General features: G+C 41.3%; 1 protein-coding gene across 1 annotated transcript in view; it reads left to right on the forward strand.

Moving 5' to 3' along the window:
• Positions 1 to 264: 264 nt before the first annotated feature.
• Positions 265 to 21,605, forward strand: part of ABCA4 (ATP binding cassette subfamily A member 4) — a 221,770-nt gene continuing 200,429 nt past the window's right edge. The window contains exons 1-5 of the mRNA XM_033916873.1: positions 265 to 364; positions 3,414 to 3,507; positions 9,533 to 9,674; positions 17,338 to 17,481; positions 21,175 to 21,298. Coding sequence (XP_033772764.1) covers positions 299 to 364; positions 3,414 to 3,507; positions 9,533 to 9,674; positions 17,338 to 17,481; positions 21,175 to 21,298 — 570 coding nt within the window. The 5' untranslated portion in view covers positions 265 to 298. The remainder of the gene's footprint in view (positions 365 to 3,413; positions 3,508 to 9,532; positions 9,675 to 17,337; positions 17,482 to 21,174; positions 21,299 to 21,605) is intronic.

A 21,605-nucleotide genomic window follows, 5' to 3' on the forward strand; every position in this document is an offset into this window, starting at 1 on the left:
GAGCTTCATACAATTGCCAATATAACTCAGAGTGAGTTCAAAAGTGTTTGGCCATTCAGAGGAGTCCTGTTTATCAGTACAAAACTTGTTCAGGGAGGTTGTAAACTGTTCAGTAAGCTATACTATGAGCACCTACCTAGAAATAGAAGGTACCCCACTGAGGAGCTTGTTTGGATTGATAGGACCTGTTATAGCTGGTTAGTTGTTTTTGATGTCTTCACCCACAGTGTGCAAAAAAAGAAGCAAATAGTACATGGTGTTGTCTTCTACAAATTTGGGGTACACTTGCTACAGAAGAATGAGGTTCAATGATCAAGTCAAATTGCTGTTATGGAAGAATTGGACACTAAGAAAAAGACAAAAGGTAAAATGAACTTAATATTTTTAAAATAATTTATGAGTTTTATAGGAAAAAAAATACAAAAATGAAACATTTTATGTTGACTGTAGCATTAAAAAGCAGTGTAAACAAAAATGAATAAAACATTTAGTGGGAAATTCTATATTGGACGCCAGTTTCTGTAGCCGCCTAAGAAATGGCTGAGATTCGCACATCAGCGTCCTATACAGAATTGTGTCTGCCCTAAGGGACAGACACCTAACCACCCCGATTCTCTAACCGGCGTCCATGTCACAGGCACTGGTTAGAGAATTGCATGTGGCTGACCTGATTGCAGCAAGGGAACTTCCCTGCTACGATCAACTGAGCAGCAGCAACCCCCACCCCCATCACTGTCCATGGCAGGAAGGATGCCCAATTCCTCTTGCCGCCACCCCTGAACCCCCTCCCAACACTGTCCGCAGTAGGAGGGATTCCCAATTCCTCCTGCCACCATCCCCGAATCCCCCCTTAATGTCCCCCGGCAGGAAGGATGCCTACTCCCTTCTGCCAGAACCACCAAAACAAACCCCCCTGTGATAGGAAGAATGCCCACTTCTTCCTGCCAGCATGCCCCCTGATCCCATGGCCCCCTAGTCTACGACCTCTCCAGACTCAAATCTTCCACCCAAGCACCGCAACCCTCACCAACCCCCGCCCCCCCAGTACCTTTTGTAGTACAGCGGGCCGGAGGATGCCTACTCCCTCCTGGCTTTCCCCTTCCTTGTGCATCCCTTGTGATGCACCGGGGAGGGACCTGATTGGCCCAGGTGTCTAAGGCTCCTCCCATAGGAGGGGCCTTGGGCACATGGGCCAACCAGAGTCTTAGGCCTCCTTTACAGTGCAATCAGGGATGCACATGGAGTGGCCTAAGACTCCAATTGGTCAGATACCAAAGGCCATGCCCATGGTCTTTGATTCTGAAAAGCACCGTACAGGTGAGGGGAAGGGAGGGAGATGGCCCGACAAGGAGTTGAGTGGAGAAAGAGGGGAAGATGGAAGTGAGGGGGGCATGAGAGAGAAGCAGTCTCTGGAAGGAAGTGGGGAGGAGAGAGAGGAGAACAGATGCTGAATGGAAGTGGGATCAGTTGCTGGAAGGAAGTGAGGAGGGGAGAGTGTGTTAGATTAATGGAGATGGAGAGATGTTGGATGAGGAGGGAAGAAAGGTGGGAAGGAGAAATATCATGCTCAGTAAGGGGGAGTGAAAAGTTGGACTCGAGGAGGGAGCGAGAGAGAGATGTTGGTGGGTGGAGGGAATGAGGTCCTGAGGAGAGGAAGTATACAGGAGGCAGAGATGGGTGGAGGGAAAGGAGGGAGAAATGTTGGATTTGGGAGGGGGGCCAGAAAGGAGGAAGGGAGAGGAGATGGACTGAAGCTGGCAGAGAGGAGGAAAGGAGAGAGAAATGTTACACGGGGGACGAGGAGAGATGACTCAAGGAAGGGAAAGATGCCAAACCGGGGATTGGAAGGGAAGGAAAGGAGAGGAGAGGGAAGAGAGAGATGCCAGACCAGGGAAGGAGAGGAGAGAGAGAGATGGACCACTGGGAAGAGGGCGATAGATAGGAAGGGAAGACATGGAAAAGCAGAAAAATAGAAAAAAGTTGAATGTGTTTTAAAAAGTTAATGCCAAAGATGGATGCAGGGCAGAAAATGAAGGAGAGAAAAACAGTCAATGGATAAGAAGGCCCTCGAAACACAGTTAAGAGCACAGACAGAAGGAAGTGCAACCAGAGACTGGGAAAAAATGATTAGAAAAATAAAATCACCAGACAAGGGTAGGGAAAATGATTTTATTCTCAGTTTAGTGATTGAAATGTGTCAGTTTTGAGACTTTATATCTGCTGTGTATATTGTGTGTATATGAAAAATGAATGGAAGAAATTGCATTAGAGTTAGTAATGGGGCAGGGTCTGGGGTGGAGCTTGGGTGGTCCGGGGGTACTCGGTTGATATTTGTTAGCCTTAGGGGGTAATTGGCTTGAAGAAGTTGAGAAACATTGGATTAGAGTAACCACAATTGCAAATGAAGTTTATTCTCCCCTGCAAATGACTATTTCCTTAAAATTTATGATGAATAAAATAATGGTATAAAATTATAAGCAAGCACATTGATAGTCAAGAACATTTATGCAATGGTGGCAGTGCCTACCACAACTACATTTTATAAAAAATTGCAGTACTTAAGCATATAATTTTGATCTTTTAAATCACTTACTGGCCAGAGTTATATGTCCAGAAAAAAAAGGGGTGTTGGAGCAAGGAAAGGGAAAAATCTTTATACATTCCGATGAAAAATTCTGCAATGCTACATCTAACTTTAATCAGCTATGGAAATTATTCATTTAAAGTTTTATATGTGAATTTTTAGCACTAGTAGTTAAATGGATAGTGTTACTGAAAATATATAGAATGCATAATTGTGTTGGAGAAGTACTTTATGCATGCTGTGGATGCCAGAAGAACTAACAAATCGATTCTGGAAGATACCAAACCAGCTATGCCGCTTGAAGCCCAAATGATGAAGTTATGGCTGTCTTATTTTTGTCATACTGTCAGAAGAGAAAGATCATTGGAGAAGGACGTCATGTTTGGGAAGATCAAAGGAACAAGGCGAAGAGCGTGACCTGCAATCAGATGGCTGGACATGTTGAAAACAACCATGGGGATGACACTGGAGGACCTTACTGAACTAGCACAAAATTGATTTCTTTTTAGATCTGTAATTCATCAAGTCGCTAGAACTTGAGTATGAGTTGATAGCATCTAAGAAGAAGAGAATCGTGGCCATACAACTGATTAGTGACCTCAAGATGGATTGACATAGGTTGTTCTGTACAGGACTGTTATCAAGTTTTATATAATCATTTTAATATATTTTTGTTACACAAAGCTGGACTCTGTAAAAGATTTGTGGTTGTGCTCTAACATTTGAGCCAAAAACCTTTTAGCATACGTCTGCTAAAAATGTTAATAGGCATTTTAAATTGTCACTTAATGTAATTATAATGGTTCACTTCTTTCCTATCTTCTTTCAGATTCGCTTTGTTGTGGAACTTGTATGGCCTTTGTCTATATTCATTGTCCTTGTCTGGTTAAGGAGGGTCAATCCTCTCTATGGTCAACATGAATGTAAGCATGATTTTATAACCTATAATCTAATTAATATATGTCCAAACAGACCCATATGGAGCAGATTGGGCCTATGAGCATGCTCTGGTGGGCCAATCTGATGGCTCGCCACAAATCAGACCCTGCCCACTACAGTGAGCCAGATCTCAGAACTGGAAGTTTCTGGGAAAGGGTGATACCCCCTCCCCCAGGATATATATCAGCCCTTGGAATATGTCATGTGATATTACTCAAGTGGCAACACACCAATCTTTCTATATCAGTACACATTTATCTCTCTTGAAAAATCATTCAATAGCTTTGTCCTATGGCAGTGGTCTCCAATGTGTGGCCCCAAAGTCCTCCATTGCGGACCTCAAATAGTGAAATGCTCTTCAAATCCTGTAAATGCCTTAAGTTTAATCTTGCAAACAATTTCTTAAGTATATTAATCAGGTGTCTCATATATGGAATTTGCTACTGTTGGCAATCCAAAATAAAGTGAGTTTATAAAATATATCCTTGAAGTGTTATAGAACTAATATAAATTTTTAATGTTTAATATGCAGTCTGTCTGAACAAGCAGATCAGGCGGTTCACAAAATTAACATCTATAAGCTTTAAATCTTGTAGTGGCTGTCAGAGCTTTCTCATATTCACTTTGCGGCTCTTTACATGAAGAAGGTTGGAGACCACAGCCCTATGGGAACTGTTCAGTGCTACTGCTCATAGAAGTATACAAGAATGCTCTATTCAGAATTCCTTAAATGGTTCCTGCATGCTCATATATTTATCTGAGTATTTATATATGTACTGTATATGTGGAAGTGCATTTCTAATGCAGCATTTCAGGGTCCATTTACTAAACCTCATTAAACACCAGTGAGATAATTAGATTTGCTGATGGCACAAAATTGTTCAAATTAATTAAATTGCAAGAGGGCCTTGGAAGACGGGGGGGGGGGGGGGGGTCAAAATGGCATATGAAATTTAATGTAAGCAAGTGCAAAGATGCATGTGGGAAAGATGAACCCAAATTACAGCTACTTGATGCTGGGTTCCATGTTAGGAGTCACTGCCCAGGAAAAGGATCTAGGTGTCATTGTGGAGGATACGTTGAAACCCTCAGCTCAATATGCGGCAACAGCTAAGAAAACAAATAGAATGTTAGGAATTATCAGGAAAGGAATAGAAAACAAAAATAAAAATGTTATAATGCCCTTGTATCACTCTATGGTACAGCTGCACTTTGAATAATGGGTACAGTTCTGGTTGCCGTTTCTCAAAAAAAATATAGCGGAATTAGAAAAGGTACAGAGAAGGGTGACAAAAATGATAAAAGATTTGGGACAACTTCCCTATGAGAAGAGGCTAAAGCAGCTAGGGCTCTTCAGCTAGGAGAAGAGATGTCTCAGGGGGGATATGATTAGAGGTCTATAAAATACCAAGTGGAGTAGAAAGGGTAGTGAATTGCTTGTTCACTCTTTCCAAAAATACTAGGACTAGGGGGCATGCGATGATGCTACTAAGTAGTAGATTTAAAATAAACCAGCGAAAATATTTCTTCACAGAACGTGTAATTAAACTCTGGAATTCATTGCCGGAGAATGTGGTGAAATCAGTTAGCTTAGTGGGGTTTAAAAAAGGCTTGGATAATTTCCTAAAAGAGAACTCCTTAGGCCATTATTGAGATGACTTGGGGTAGTCCACTGCTTATTCCTAAGATAAGCAGCATAAAATCTGTCTTACTACTTGGGATCTAGCTAGGTACTTGAGACCTGGGTTGGCCTCTGTTAGAAACAGGATCCTGGGCTTGATGGACCTTCAGTCTGTCCTAGTATAGCAATTCTCATGTTATGTTCTAACATGTGCTAAACTGCAAGCACAGAGTCACATTAAGGAGCTTTGCAGAAAGTCAATCACACTGTCCTGATTGCATCTGCAGCAGGTTTGAGCTGTTGCTTGCTGCCGAATAGCTAGAGGTTCAGCAGTGGAGAATTGAAAGGCATGCGGGGAAGGGGGAGCAGAGAGGAGGATAGGTGCTGGCACCCCCCACTAAGATGGCGCCTGGGACGGTCTGCCCCCCCCCTCCCTTATTATGCCACTGTGGGCATGGAAGGCATTTGGCAGTTAACACACACTTGTGCATAATAATTGGCCAGTTACTGCTTCCTAAATAGGAGGCAGTAAGTGTTTTCATGTTAATCAGTGCAGGTACCACACACTAATGCAAATTTTAATGCACGACCTGCAATGAAAAATACTGAGATCGCCCTCCCCCCCACCCCGTAGGGGCCACGTTAAATTTACAGTTACCATGCAGTAAAGTCCCATGTTAAGCTGCATTGACTATACTATATGAAGTCTTATGTAGAGAGTTAAGCGAGGACAGAAATCCCACCCGTCCCCGCGAGGAATCCCTCCGTCCCCACCTGTCCCCGCGAGGAATCCCCTCCGTCCCCGCCCATCCCTATAAACTTCAGAAATAGTTATTTCATTTAATTATGCTACTGAATTAAAGGCTCTGGTAGATACCCATTTACAAATAAGCAAAGATACTTTATTAATTTGGAAATATTAATTGGGAAGAATACATACTTTGTAAACGGGTTTCTACCAGAGCCTCTAATGTAAATATGCAATATAAATAAATACTCAGCTGATGGGAACTCCCAAACTGTCAGCTGAGGACTTCCTTTGCAGTTGGCCGGGGGTCCCTTTTGCCAAGCTTGGCAGGCAGCAGTAGCGTCCCTGAGTCACAGATGCTGGCACCTCAGTGGCTCAGGGATGTTGCCAGCGACTGCTGTGCTTGGTGGAGGGGAGTTCTGGCTGTCTCTAGAGGAGGTCCTCTGCTGGCAGTGCTTGGGGATCCCCACCAGTCACAGCAAGGGTCAGCAAGTACTTCAACACTGTAGAAATAAAACCAGAAATGCATTTCCTTTTCTTTTCAATACAATACAAAGACATCTCCCAAAGTTAACATATTGAGTCCTCCCACCTTTGTTCCAGGTCTTTCTGTCTGTCTTTCTCTTTGCCCTCCCTCTCCTCAGGACCTGGCATCTCTCTCTCCTCAGTTCAGTGTGTTTCCCCTCTCTACCCCCTCTAGTCCAGCGTCTGCTCTGTCTTCCCCCTCCCTTTTGGTTCAAGCCTGCATTCCAACCCCTCCTCAAGGTCCTTTTCTGTCTCTCTCTCCTCTCTCCCCCCTCCTGTCCAGATCCAGTGTATCTATGGGTTTACAGTCAGCTAAATTCTAGGTTAAGTGGGATATTCAGTATTTAACAGACTATGGTGAATGGCATAAAGGAAGGATTGAGTTTTAAGCACAGTCCCATCAACTTTGGCAAGTTAAGTCTTGAATATCAGTCCTTTACTAGCCAAATGCTCACTCCAGCCACAGAATGTCCCCAACATACCTGGTTTTCAGTGACCCAGATCCATTTAGGGACAGTGAAATTGCTTTGAATATTCCCCCCCCCCCCCCAAGACAACCACCTCTTTGGTGCTTACAACAAGCTTTGGAAATGCTTAAAATCACTGAACTTAGCCCTGAAACAAAAACACTCTAGGATTTAAAAGCTTATTTTCCTCTTAAAGCGTGCAGTAAGGTAGCTCCTCCACGCCTAGGCCCAGTGAACTGTCTCTATCCTTGACCTCCTTGTGACATGGATTGCATCGCTTCCTACCGCTGGAATGGAAACAGATCCGGGACTAGAGCTTTGGTATCCCTGAGAGGTAATAAGCCTCTCCCCAAGCCCACGCTCCTTCGCAGTGTTTCCATCCACAGGAATTTGTGTCGGAGGAGGCGGGGCGCGGCAGATGGAAGGCTGCGGGGCAGCCGCTGGTGGATTGTTTACAATTGCTGCCGGCAACCCACAGCAAGTTTGGAGCACAGCAGGGGAGGTGAGAATAGGAAGAGAGGGCTGGAAAACTGAGAGGAGAGAGGGAAGTGATAAATGCAGGCTCCAAGGCACCGGGAAGAGGGTGAAAGTGCAGACCCTGTGCTTGAGAGGAGGGCTCTGCACCGGCTGAACTGGCGGGGGGACAGCCGGGTGCTAGGGAGAACACTGCTTGTGTTCCATTTCCTGCCTGCCCTGCCGCAGCACACATAGCCGACCGGAAGTCATCCATAAGCCCTCCCTCTGATGTCAGCGCTGACATCGGGGAAGACTTCCGATTGTTTATGTTGAGTTTTTGTTACTATATTATTTGCCTAGAACCATGAAGATTGGGAGAATTATAAAATTAAATTTAAAAAAAACAACAGTGACAGGGAATGAATCTCTGGCCCAAGTCTGCCATTTTTACCGGGACTTAGAATTGTAGACCTACAAAGGACCTTTATACTAAACTGTAGTAAAATTTTCAGTTTAAAAACTATTATTCTTTAACATAATGCCATTGCCATTTCAAAAGAAAATTAGTTCAATTATAAAAAATTTTTAAGGTTCTGTAGAAACTTGTTATGAACTATTATTTTCCTCTAATTGGAGGACTTCTTGTGATGTAATCTGTATTGAATCTAATTGGAATCATGAAGAACATAAGACTAGAGAGCTGCACGGGAACGGGGACGTGCGGGGATCCCGTGGGTTCCCCCTTCGGGTCATGGGATCCTGTGGGGATGCCCCTTAGGGTCGCGGGGATCCCGTGGGGATGCCCCCTAAGGTCACGGGGATCCCCTGGGGACACCCCTCGTGGTCTCGGGGATCCCACGGGGTTCAATACAACTTGAGCTGCGAGGCTTGTCTGATTTTCCTACCTGCCCTGCCACGAGGCTCCTATCCTTTTCAACATCTACATGTCCTCTCTGAAACTCCTCCAGCTCCTCCCCCCTTGAAACTCTCTACACCTATGCCGACGACATCCTCATCCTCCTCGAGACCGACTCGAACCTCACTAACCTCGCTGGAAACATATCCGCATGTATATTGAACCTCCAATCCTGGGCCCAATCTGTACAAATGAAACTAAACAAGTCCAAAACAAAATTACTTTGGCTTGGCCCAATATTAGATCATTTACCCACCTCCATCCCACTATCTTCCGACCTCACTCTTCATCTTGAATTTTCAAGCAAAGTCCTGGGCATCATCATAGACTCTTCTCTCTCCTTCAATGACCACCTCAACTCCTTGATAAAAAAAATGCTTCTTTAACCTAAGTTTGTATCTGAAGTAATGGAAGATTAAGTGACTTGCTCAAGGTCACAAGGAGCAGCACTGGGATTTGAATCTGGCTGCCCTAGTTATTAGCAAAAACTCATCTAATAGGTTTCACAAACAACCTAAGCAAAATACACAGTAATGAGAGGAAAAAGATCTCAGAAACTCACAATGATTACTAAAATTTAGTCTGATCAGCTGTAGGCAAGTTGAACTTTCTTTCATTGATCAAAAAAACCTCTCATGAAAATGATCAATTATACTTGTATTTTTCTTCTTCAACTTTCAAGTTGAAAACAATTTATGCCAACTATTGTATATAGATAATACTGAAAACCCGCACTCATCTTGATAGTCTGACCAACGGGACCCATTTTGCCAGCATTCACAGCTTCTTCAGGGGTCTTTGTGTGTGAGAACAGCATTTTACTGTGCATATTCAAACCAAAATGGCGTCGCTGAAAAGTTCTCAGCCCAACCAAGAAGAGAATGACGTAGATCCATGAAACATTCAAGTTATTCCACACTTTTCTTGACTCTTTGTTTCAATAATATAAAATGAAACTTAAAGTGTCAAGAAAAGTGTGGAATAACTTGTAAATTTCATGGCTCTATGTCATACTCTTCTTGGTTGGGCTGAGAACTTTTCAGTGGACCCTCGTAGAATAAAGCCATAGGACTGTCGAGTCAGTTCCTGGTGAGTCATGTCTTTCCTGCTGCTACACCAGGATTATAAATTAATGTGAATGATTCACATTTTATTTTTTACTTATTCAAGACCCTTAATAATGTCTTCTTAACACCTTCTGTCCTAAGTGCTTGGACAACTACTTTCTGTATGGAATAAAAAATTAATTTTGGCCTTCTATCTTTCCTTCATACAGGTCATTTCCCCAATAAGGCAATGCCTTCAGCAGGGATGTTGCCATGGTTGCAGGGAATTTTTTGCAACTTGAATAACCCTTGCTTTCGTAGCCCCACTCCTGGAGAGTCTCCTGGCATCGTTTCAAACTACAATAATTCCATGTAAGCACAAGTCATCTAATAAATAAGGAAAATTAAGTTCTCTTTAAATGGACTTTTATAAAAGGTTGGTACCTTGAAGAAATGAGGGCATTTCCTGTCTCTCATCCTCTATCCATGTCACATTAGTCACCTGGTATGATAGAAAATGTGATAATAGCTTCAACCCTAGAATGCTAGAAATAGGGCAGCCATTTAGCTTCACATCATGGAGGATAAGCAGAGCAAGCCCTGATTTTTCCCTCCCCCGAACAAAAACCTATTATGTGGAAATTTAGCCCTGCTCTTCTTACAGAATTTCATAGGGAAATGAGAATAATATCTGTTTGAAGTATTGACGTAAGATAAGAAAAACACAGTGGGCCTCAATAAACCAGGAGAAATCTATTTTGACTTAATATGAGATGTGTTTCAGCACACGGTGCCTGCATCAGGGCTCCAACAATGTTCTTGAATAGTAAACCTGGATCAGAGGAAGGTTGTATAACCAATTCAAAATAAATATCAATACAAACAGGGAGTAAATCATTGGCATCCTGTGGGAAATGGCATGTTTTAGGTTGGGCTATGGTTGAGCTAAATGATAAACATGCATTCTTCATTTCAGAGGGGGAATGCATGTTGTCTGCCAACATAAATGTTGGTATTTACACCTCCTAGGGATGTCTAAGTTTTAGAAAGCTGCTTGATTGGGGAGTGATCCACTGTAGGAAGTGTAGGGGTGGTCAAACCCTTAATAGCCCAATGTCTTTTTTTGCCCCATTCCGACCCTGAAAACCAAAACTGGCGAGCAATATTGGGGAGATTGTGACAATTTATGGGAAAAAAATTGAATTAGCTGTTCCAAATGTATATATCCATCACATATATATGTAGGCTAAAAAAAAAACCCTGATTTTAAATAAAATATAGTTCGCTAGTACTTTATTTAAAATCAGGGTTTTTTTTAGCCGATGATAGAAGCATGAGGGGGAACCGTTGAGAAGTTAAAGCCTCCCCTTCATAGCTCCAGTGCAAGAGTTTTTGTCCCATGGCTTCTGAGGCATTTCCCCCCTTTACTCTAGAGTTAAAGTGTTCACGGTTTTGAAGTTTCTGACAATAGTAGTTGGGTCGCAAGTGACATTATACCCAGCAAGAATAACACTGGAGTTTATTGAATATTTTGTTTGGTATTATTGACTCCAGTCTCTCCACTTTATTTGGTATTTCAGAACATAGATGCATACATGCCAGCACATACATTTTTATGTTGCCATGTTGACTCTTGATATTTTAAACATTTCTGGTTCTAAAATGGATGCTCCCACTGCACGAAACCGATGCATCAATGTCCATTCCTCTATGTATTTTAAAACAGGCTATATTTTAGCTAATCCTGTTATAAAATGGAGCAGAATTTTGAAATGTCGAACCAGACATCCCAATTCTGATTTGTATGTTATTTTTAAATGTCAAACTAAGCTTTTCTTTTTTTTTTTTTTTTTGGGGGGGGGTGGGGGGTAGAAGGGTGAAGAGTAATAATTCTTCTTTACTTACAGGTATTGATATCTTACTCAAGATAAGGAATTATCTATTACAAGATTTGGTCAAATAGAACTTATTTCCCTGACATACTAATAAAACAGTAAATGAATGAATGAATCCCCAGTCTTGTGCTTGGCTAGAAGCTGCTTTGCTAATGATGACTTTATTATCTAATATTAAAGAACTGGAAGCTGTGCTAATTGGCATTCATAACATTTGTATGAATTGTAGAACTTTTTTGTTATTGCTGGCCAAACCACTAATGAATATTTTTATTTTATTTATTTAAGAAATGCATATTCTGCACCATCCTACAATTCTGGGTGGTATAATAGAAAGACAGGGAAAAGGCAACACCTAAACTGGTCATTAAAGAGCTTTAGTGCACCTGTCCCTCTGGTGAACAAATCCCAGTCCCTTCTACAGGTTTCTCAAGTCTTCAGAGTTTGATTTGTGCATTCTGTAACTCAATCTGTCAACTTCTTGCATGTAATTTCAGCAAACATGTGATTTCTGTTCTTCCCTTTGAAAACTATATAACCCAAAGAAACACTTAATCTAAGGTTAAACACGTGTGCAATTAAGATTCCCATCAGACCTTGACTGAATTGTTGTTTGTTTGTTTGTTTTTTTGCTAATCATCCAGGCAAGTTGGAACTATGGAACCCACTCATCACAATCCCATTCCAAATCATATCATGACAGTTTGAATGATATCTACAGTGATGTAAAAAGTATTTACCCCAGTCCTGATTTCTTCTATTATTGCATGTACTGTATGTGACACTGAATGATTTCCAATCTTTCAACAAGATAATAATAATAATAATGGATGTATTTATACTGGATGCCGTAATGCCTCACACTTTAGTGTGGTTTACAATAAGTAGTAAGAACTGTAAAACACAGCAAATTTACCCCATAAAGCATAGTACATTATGGGGCTCATTAAACTTAAACACGTCTAAAAAAAAACTTGCTCAAGTCTGCACTTGGACTACCTAAAAGACAGGTTGTCCAAGTGCTGATAAACCGATTTTCTGGACATGTCATGGGACTTTAGGCCTCTGAATCCCACTGTGTGCCCAGAGCTAAAAGGGTCAAATCTGGAGGAGTGGTTATGTGGATGGGATGGGGGCTGACCTAGACTTAGTTGTCCTGCAGGGATAATTGAATGTTTAACTGGATGTCCTGGATGAAACTTAAATGTTGTGTGTTAGACAATATAAAAACAGGTATAAGTGCCAAAAAGTATCCAAAGTGACAAGATAACCACTGCAGAGACAAAGTAAAGACCCACACATATTCCCTCAGTGTTCACTGAACCCCTCACATACCCACAAAGATCGGAATAAAAAATTACTCCAGAACATCAGCACCTGGTTTAGGAAAGCCTAGTAGAGCTGCACATAGGTGTCTTAAATAGCCTGGTGGGTGGGCTAGTGAACCATAGAGAGGAGGACCCATAAGCCACTCTAACCACTACATTTATGGTGGAACCTGTGCACCCACCAAAACCCTACTCTACTGCCATATAGGTGCCACAGCCATAAGGGCTATTGGGGTATTAGGTAGGTATAGTGGGTTTTGGGTGCTCACCATAACCTATAAGGGAATTCTGGTCAGATGTTTATCTGGCACCCTTTTTGTGAAGTTCACAGCAGTGTCTTCTAAGGTGCCCCACTGCTCTGTTGCCATGTCTGGATGGCAAGTCCATTACAAGATTGGCCCCTCCCACATCCAAATGGTCTTGTTCTGGGTTATTGGGACTTGGATGAAATTTTGGTCGAAAATGTAGTATAAAGATGGACATTCTGGTGGTCTTGATGAACAATAGCTTGGACATTATCTGATTTTCAAAAAAACAAACAAACCCCAAACTCTAGATGTATTTTTCAAAAATGGGCATTTTCTCACTACTGACTTTGGGCGTCTAGCACCATACGTTCGAATCAGACTTAGACGTTTGTTTTGATTATGCCCCTCCACATATAAAATATAACATTAAGAAATTATTAACTTATCTAGATTATACATATTTATCAGACAGATAAGAACTTAAGATCAAACCACTAAAACTTTTGTTCCAAAGTCCTGCCTGAAAGAAGAGGGTTCTATTAACAAATCTTTTATATACACAACCTTTTATTGATGGGGGGAAAAAAAAATAAGACTGTGTTTCATGAACGTCTGTTTTCTACTAGTTCAAAATGATCTGAAAGGTAAATTGGTATAAGACCATATAATGTTTTATAACAAATAAAGGCAAATTAAAAAATTATTCTTGCCTCTACCAGAAGCCAATGCAACTTTCAATAGTATGGTGTTAGAAGTTCAGATTTTTTTTTAGACTGAAAATTAGGTGCACAGCTATATTTTAAATAATTTGCATCCTCCTAACGATTTTTGATAAGAACCTAGATAAATGATGATACAATAAGTCTAAAAGTAATATTGCAATATTGGAATCTAAGTAAACACATAACATAGTTTTTACATGATTGTTACCAACATCCATATAGCACATATAAAAAAGTAGTTGTCCTCTTAGTTGCTCAATCCTCTTAGAGGAAGAGATAATGGTTACCGCGGATGGGTAGACTAGATGGGCCATTTGGCCTTTATATGCCATCATGTTTCTATGTTTCTATAATTAGGTTCAGCTGATTGAACATGTCCAAGCGTCACTCTTTATTGAACCTTACCATGAAAGTGAAGTAGTTGCCACGAAGTTTCTACAAGAATGCTATGCTTTGATCAAAGGAAATTCCTGAAGAGATGAAGAAAAAGTTGTTGAAATTTGTTGAAATTTCTAAATCTATGGGTCCCCATCAAACTACAGTGAGAGCTATTACAGAAGGTTTTGAACAGTGATGCATCTTCCTAGGAATGGCTAGCCTACCAATATTGCACCAAGGTACAACAACGATTCATCCAGGAAGTCAGAAAACATACCAGAAAAAGTCCAAAGAACTGCAGGCCTATCTAGCCTCAGCTAAGGTCAAAGTTCATGATTCCATATTAGGAAAGAGGCTGGGCAAAAATGGGATTCATGGGAGAGAAGCAAGGTGAAAACTGCTGCTGTCCAAGAATAACATCAGTGTTTGTTTTGAATTTGCAAAAAATACAACTGGAGATCCCCCAAACCTTTTTGGTAATGTTCTATAGACAGACATATCAAAAGTGGAACTCTTTGGACATCACATGTCCTAAGTTTGCATACATTGGAGACCCATGTTATGCATGTCTATTCATGCATATTATTTGTGGTGATCCTGAAGATCTGGATGATTGGGTGTACCCACGTTGTTCCTTATGACCCTGGACAAGTCACTTAATTCTCCCCATTGCTCCAGATACATTAGACAGATTGTGAGCCCATCGGGACAGACAGGGAAAAATGCTTAAGTACCTAAATAAATTAATGTAAACTGTTCTGAGCTCCCCTGGGAGAATGATATAGAAAATTGAATAACTATTATGTCTGGTATAAGGCAACCCTACATCCACTATTCAGTAAGGAACTGTTTGTTCCTTTAATGCAAAGGAGGAAAAGGCCTTGGAGATCCACAGGTTCTCATTTGTGCCTATAAAGACACCTGTACCACTTGTTTTATTGGCCAATCTAAACCATAGTTCAAAAGAACCTCCTAAATACTCATGTTGCATTTACAATTTCTATAGTACACAATACATATCATAATAAAGATACTACAATACACATAATACATATCATAATCCAATAATCCAAATATCCTAAAATATCATCATCATAATGAGTAATGTACCTTTGACATTAAAATGACAGTGTCCCACACTTAGTTTACAGTTCTAATCTCAACAGGACCCATTTCAGGGAATCCAACAAATACATATTCTAAAGATCTACAATATAAAGCATTTTTATATAGTCAGATGCTAAACAAAATACTACAAACAACTCAACATCTTATCAATATATTAACTCATCTGCGGCATTTCAGTAAACACTAATGCCAGAACTGTGTCGCATCACCAATATGGCACTGGGACTCTGTATGAATGCCAGTAGGGGGAGCCATTCATATCAGCTTCACAGTGATGTCAGTTAAAGTCCCTCCCCAAAGGGCAATCCACATCAAAACAGCAATCTGATACAGAAACCCACTTAAAAATCAGCTTATATATGGCATTTAATTAAGCACACAGTGCCATACCTAGCAGAAAATACAGTGCTGGGATTCCATACTGACGTCAGTGGGGAAGCTGTGATGAGTAAAGCAAACACAGCCTTCCACAGTAAGAACATCTTACCAGCAATCGAGTATATTGTTATGTTATGTTAATCAGGTTTTTTATGCTGCCTTTACCTATTCAGTTCAAAGCCGGATTACATTACAAGAGGTTGGGTCAGTTACCCAGATGTTAACAATGGACAGTTTGACAGGCATCAGTACAGTTATTAATACAGTTAGATTATAGTTACAGTATTGGTGATACTGTGATGGTGTGGGGATGCTTTGCTGTTTCAGGACCTGGAAAACTTGCTATTAAAGGAACCATGAATTCTGCACTGTACTAGAAAATTATTAAGGAAAATGTCCGATCATTTGTCTGTAAGCAGAAGCATAATTGGGTTATGAAGCAAAACAATGATCCAATACACAAAAAGCAGGACTACTTATAAATGACTGAGAAAATACAAAATTAAAGTTTTGAACCCTGTAGGGATGTTGTGGCAGGACCTGAAATGAGCAATTCATGTGTAAAAACCCATGAATATGTCTGAATTAAAGCAGTTCTGAAAAAGGGCTAAGATTCCTCAACAATGATACTGATGTATAGGAAGCATTTGGTTACAATTATTGCTGCTAAAGGTAATTCAACCAGTTTAAATATAAAATAGTTACTTTTTCACATAGGTGATATGGGTATTGAATAACTTTGTTCCCTAAATAAATAGAGTAATTTAAAAACTGTTTTGTGTTCACTCATGTTCTCTTTGTCTAATATTACGTATTATTTAAAGATCCGAAACCGTTCAGTGTGGTACATATGCAATAATGGGGAGGAAATTTCATATTATTGTATATAGAAATTAAATTTTTAAAAAATTAGATTTTAGCTATTATGCTCCCCTATTTTACGAAGCTGTTAGGCTTTTTTAGCACAGGCTGTATTAGCTACGAAGTTCATAGAATTCCTATGAGCGTCAAAGCTGATACCACGGCGGCCATCAATAAAAAAAGCCTAACTTTGCTTCGTAAAAGGGGGGGGGGATAGCTAACAATTTAAATTTCAGCAGATGCAACAAACACCACTCGTCATTTCATGTTTTAAAGTCTCAGCTTTTCTAATTGTGCTAATGATTTGATCACTTAGATGAAATTAGCCATGATGAAACTTCAGGATTCTTTTCTGGGTGGGTGGGTTTTTTCTTTTGGAGGCTCACTTTTGGTAGTCCAGGGAGCCTGGTATTTAATAGATTGCAGAGACTGTGGTTTATACTTGGTCATCTAGAACAATGGTTCCCAACCCTGTCCTGGAGGACTACCTGACCAATCGGGTTTTCAGGCTAGCCCTAATGAATATGCATGGAGCAGATTTGCATGCCTGTCACTTCCATTATATGCAAATCTCTCATATGCATATTCATTAGGGCTAGCCTGAAAACCCAAATGGCCTGGTGGTCCTCCAGGACAGGGTTGGGAACCACTGATCTAGAAGACAGTGGATGCATTATTTATTTGACCCATTTTCATGTCTTTGGATGACTTATTTTGGGGAGGTTTCTGTCCTACAGCAGGTCTATATGTCTCAAGAAGTGCTTGTGCCACAGTGCTTTTAGCTTCATGGTATTTGTCCAGAAGTGGAGGAGTAACCTAACGGTTAGAGCAGTGGGCCTAGAATCTGAGGATCTGGATTTGATTTCCACTGTAGCTCCTTGTGACCCTGGGCAAGTCACTTAACCCTCTATTGCCTCAGGCACAAAATTTATTGTGAGCCACTAGGTACCAAGAAAGTACCTGCATATAATATACTGTATATATTCTGCTTTAGGTGTACCACAGAAAGGTGGTATATTAAATCCTTGACCTTTACCCTATATCCTTTACTGGTACTTGTACTTTATTCAGTATTTTAACATTTGTTCTGTTATTAGCTTGAGTAGAGCATATCGTGATATACAAGATCTGCTGCTGGAAAACCCAGAAATCCAACACCTGAGTCGAATCTGGAGAGAGATTCACTCTCTCTCTCACTCAATGGAGACAATGAGGATCAGCCCTGGAACAGTTACAGGCAAGTTTAATTTCATTTTTTTTTTTTTTTTACTCACTGTTAATTTATTGACATTTATCAGTCAATTATTTGTAAATGCTTGAAGCAACAAACATGGATACTCAGGCATTGATCATATCAGGTCTGAAATGTTTCTTCTGTTTCAGCCTCTAATCCAGCGTCTCGCAAACTTTCCGGCCCGTGGCACATTAAATCCAGTGCCCCAGCCGGAAGGCACCTGGATGTGCGCAGAGGCCCAACTGGCCACAACCCGCTGGTGGAGAGATCTGGGAGGTGCGAGGAGAGAAGGAGGGTCATCTGTGCCGGCTGACTGCCTACAGGATGTTCCTCTCACCATGAGAGGCACATCCTGTAGGCAGGCAGCCTGTGAGGATGACTCTCCTCCTTCCCCTGTGGAGCCTTACAAAGCTCTATTCTGGCTCCTCTTTTCTGTATGCTTCTCTCCCCCCCCCCCCCCCCTTTGCTTCTTTGGTCCTCTCCATTAGTTCTCCATTCAGTCCAGTAGGAAAACTAATACTGATCAGTTTCTTAAATTTGGAAAATGAAAGTTGGAGACAAATTTTGGGGTGGGAGAGAATTCCAGAGATAAGGATCTAGATAAGAGAAGGCAGAGTTTCTGGACATGTCAACACAAATGTGTGAGGTGGAGGGGAAAAAAAAAAAGGAGTGCCACTTGAGATGAGCAAAGTGCTTGACCAGGTAGAGAAGGAGATAAGACAGTTCTCAGATAAGTAGAAGTAAGGGCTACATCCAAGGGATTGGACCAGTGGTTCTTAACCCAGTCCTCAGAACACATCTAGCCAGTCAGGTTTTCAGGATACCTGCAATGAATATCTTATAAATTGCAAATACTTCAGTGGGAGAATATATTTATATCTGATCATAATCTTCACCCCAGCACATCAAAGTTGCGTATGGTATTGCTCCAACTATATGACCGATAGATTTCTCATAGCATTCCATAAACATAGGAGAGAATCACATGCATTGTTTAATTTTCTGTCTGCTCAAGGTTGTAAGAGCAAGAAATCCTTGGAACATACACTAGCATTTCAGGGTGCTTTCTATGACAGGGAATTTAGGCCACTGTTGCGTAGCGCTTGCTCTTACAAGCACTTTAGACTTGAGAGCTCCTGGTCCAGCCCCCTTGGATGTAGCCCTATACTTCTACTTATCTGGAGACTCTTGTTTCCTTCCCTACCTGATGAAGTTTGTTATTAAATATAGCTACCAATAAGTGGCACTTTATTATTGATCTTTTTCCATACAGAACCACAGATAGTTATTAGATTTAGAAATAACAGCAAATAAAGATCATAATCCTATCCAATCTGCCTATCCAAATCAATTACTAATCTCTCTTATCCCTTCATTCCTTTTATCTCTGCTTGCCCTATGTTTGCCTGAATTAAAATGCAACCTTTGTTTCTACCACTTCCATTATCTTTTCCTTAAAAAAACATTTCCTTATTATATATTACTTGGTCCATCACCTTTCACCATCATCCTAAGCCTCCTCATTCCAGAGCTGCCTTTCAAATAAGAGACCTGCCTTCAGTGCATTTATGCCATGTATTCTTTCTCTCTGTTTCTAGTCTTATCCACAATACAGCATTGCCTCCTTTCCAATGACTTTTTAACTTACTGAGGAGTCTACCATGAGGGGCTTTGTCAAGTGCCTTCTGAAAATCCAAATACCCTATTTCAATTGGCTCATCTTAATCCATGTTTGCTTATCCCTTCAAAATAATTAAATTGCTATGGCAAGATTTCCCTTTGCTAAAATTATACTGACTGATTCCATAAACCATGTCTACATAGTCGGCAATTTTAAATTTTGGAATAGCTTCTTCATATTGCTAAGCACTGACATCGGGCACACCAGTCTATTGTTTCCTGAATCATTCCTGGAGCCCTTTTAAAGAATTTAGCTACCCTCTAGTTCTCTCTTGCAGTACTTTACTACTAAGAGGTTATCAAGGGCTAGATTTACTAAGCCCATCAATCGTGACCCGATTCATTAACCTTCCTCCCAAGCGTATCCGCACCCAATCTGATCCACGCATGCAAAGTAGGAAGGGCCTCGATTCACTAAACAAATTCAGGCACACTAACTGGGCTGGCTGATCCAAAACAAAGCGATTGCTGAGAACCAGTTACTCACATCCTTTCCTGCTCTCTTCCACCCTGAAATCTCAGCCCTGAAAATACTCTGCTCTCTGCCACCCTGCCTGCCTTGTGTGCTCAAGCAGCAAGCCTGCCTCTCTGTCCACCTCGTTCTCTATGGAACACCAAGATCTTATAGCCCTGAAGTTTTCCCTTTGCTTCCTGTAGTAAACACAAGTGCTGCAGCTTAACCCTTCTTCCTCCTGCTTTATGTGCACACGAGTTATTCTAAAGAGAAAAAAAAAAGTGCCGTCCCGACTCTCCTGCTCTCTGCCGCCCTTCCGTGCCCTTCCGCGAGTTTAAAGCGGGGCTACACTACGGTGTGTTCTGTTCTGTTCCAGAACACACTGCAGTGCAGCCCCGCTTTAAACCCGTGGGTTAAAACTATGGGCTCATGAGTATAGGCAGGAGCCACGCATTTCATCATGGATCCAACACCTGATTTTCCTAAGAAATCGGAGCCACAATCTCATAGGTGCTGTTGAGCAACGGATTAGTATTTCTTATGGTATGGGATCAAATGAGAATTCACCTCCACACAAGTAAAAAAGTTAAAAAAAATTACAAAAAAGCAGAGAGCAAGCGCATGCGCGGACCATCTACAGGCAAAGAAGATGGTCTGCACATGCATCAGGATTGCTTTGTAGCGATCTGTGCAGTCGCTGTGGGGTGGGCCTCCTATCTCAGTCATTTGCATGAGGAGGCTTGGTGAAACGGTCACCCGGGAAAGACTCGACCATGGATCAGACAGGTAAGGGGGCTTTAGTGAATCTGGTCCTGGTTGTCTTTTAGCCTTTTTTTAAATGCATGAAGTCTATTTTATCTGAGCTTCCAAAATGATGTCAGTTAATCCAGGTAGGAGAACAGGCAATTCAGCATAAATTTGTGGGGGAGGCCACATGAAGGAAATAAAAATTTGCCTAAGGCCCACATATGTGGTTAAAGTGGTCCTGGGGAACAATAACTCATGTGTAATAATAGTAAAAATCCTTTTTTTGAATGAATTATGTGTACACTTTGGTGTCAGGTCAAAAGCGCGCTGGGACAAAGGCGCGCCCAGACAATTGAGCACAGCGCGGAGGCGCACACCGCTCAAAATTACTGTTTTTAGGGCTCCGACGGGGGGGGGTGTGGGGGGGAACCCCCCCACTTTACTTAATAGACATTGCGCTGCGTTGTGGGGGGTTGTAAACCCCCACATTTTACTGAAAACTTCACTTTTTTCCTGTTTTTAGGGAAAAAGTTAAGTTTACAGTAAAATGTGGAGGGTTACAACCCCTCAAACCCCCCATAACGCCGGCGCGATGTCTATTAAGTAAAGTGGGGGGGGGGTCCCCAACAAAACCCCCCGTCGGAGCCCCTAAAAACTGTAATTTTGAGCGGCGCGCACCTCTGCGCTGCGTTCAATTGTCTGGGCGCGCCTTTGTCTTTCGCGCCGTTGTCTATGAACCGTACACTTTATTTGTATTCCAGGAATGAGTGAGTGCAACATACTAGGGTGTTCTAATTTGTTTTCTCTTCATTCAGGAAGAGGGATCAGAATTGAGGATATCCTAAAGGATGATGAAACTCTGACTGTCTTCCTACTTAAAGATGCTGGTCTCTCAGACTCTGTGGTTTTCCAACTAATTAATTCACAAGTGCGCATAGAGCAGGTAGGCCAAGAGTTGACAACACACAAAGACTGCTTCCTGCTGCTCTTTTCTGAATCTGGCTGCATGAATGAATCTAACTGATTCTGGTTGCAGGGATGAAAATTGGAATCTTTGGAAATAATAAAATATAAACCATAATTGCTTAGCTCTTGTTTGCTTTTATGGTTACTGTTCTTAACGCACAGTATGTGAACTGTAACATGAAATGTGAAAAGATACTAAATGTCTGCTCCTCGGGATATAAGGGCAATCAAAGATGGCACCTGAATGTTAAGATGCTTCTGCACAGTTCCTATTTCTCTTTATA

The sequence above is a fragment of the Geotrypetes seraphini genome, chromosome 12 (genome assembly GCF_902459505.1).
Source record: "Geotrypetes seraphini chromosome 12, aGeoSer1.1, whole genome shotgun sequence".
Classification (NCBI taxonomy): Eukaryota; Metazoa; Chordata; class Amphibia; order Gymnophiona; family Dermophiidae; genus Geotrypetes; species Geotrypetes seraphini.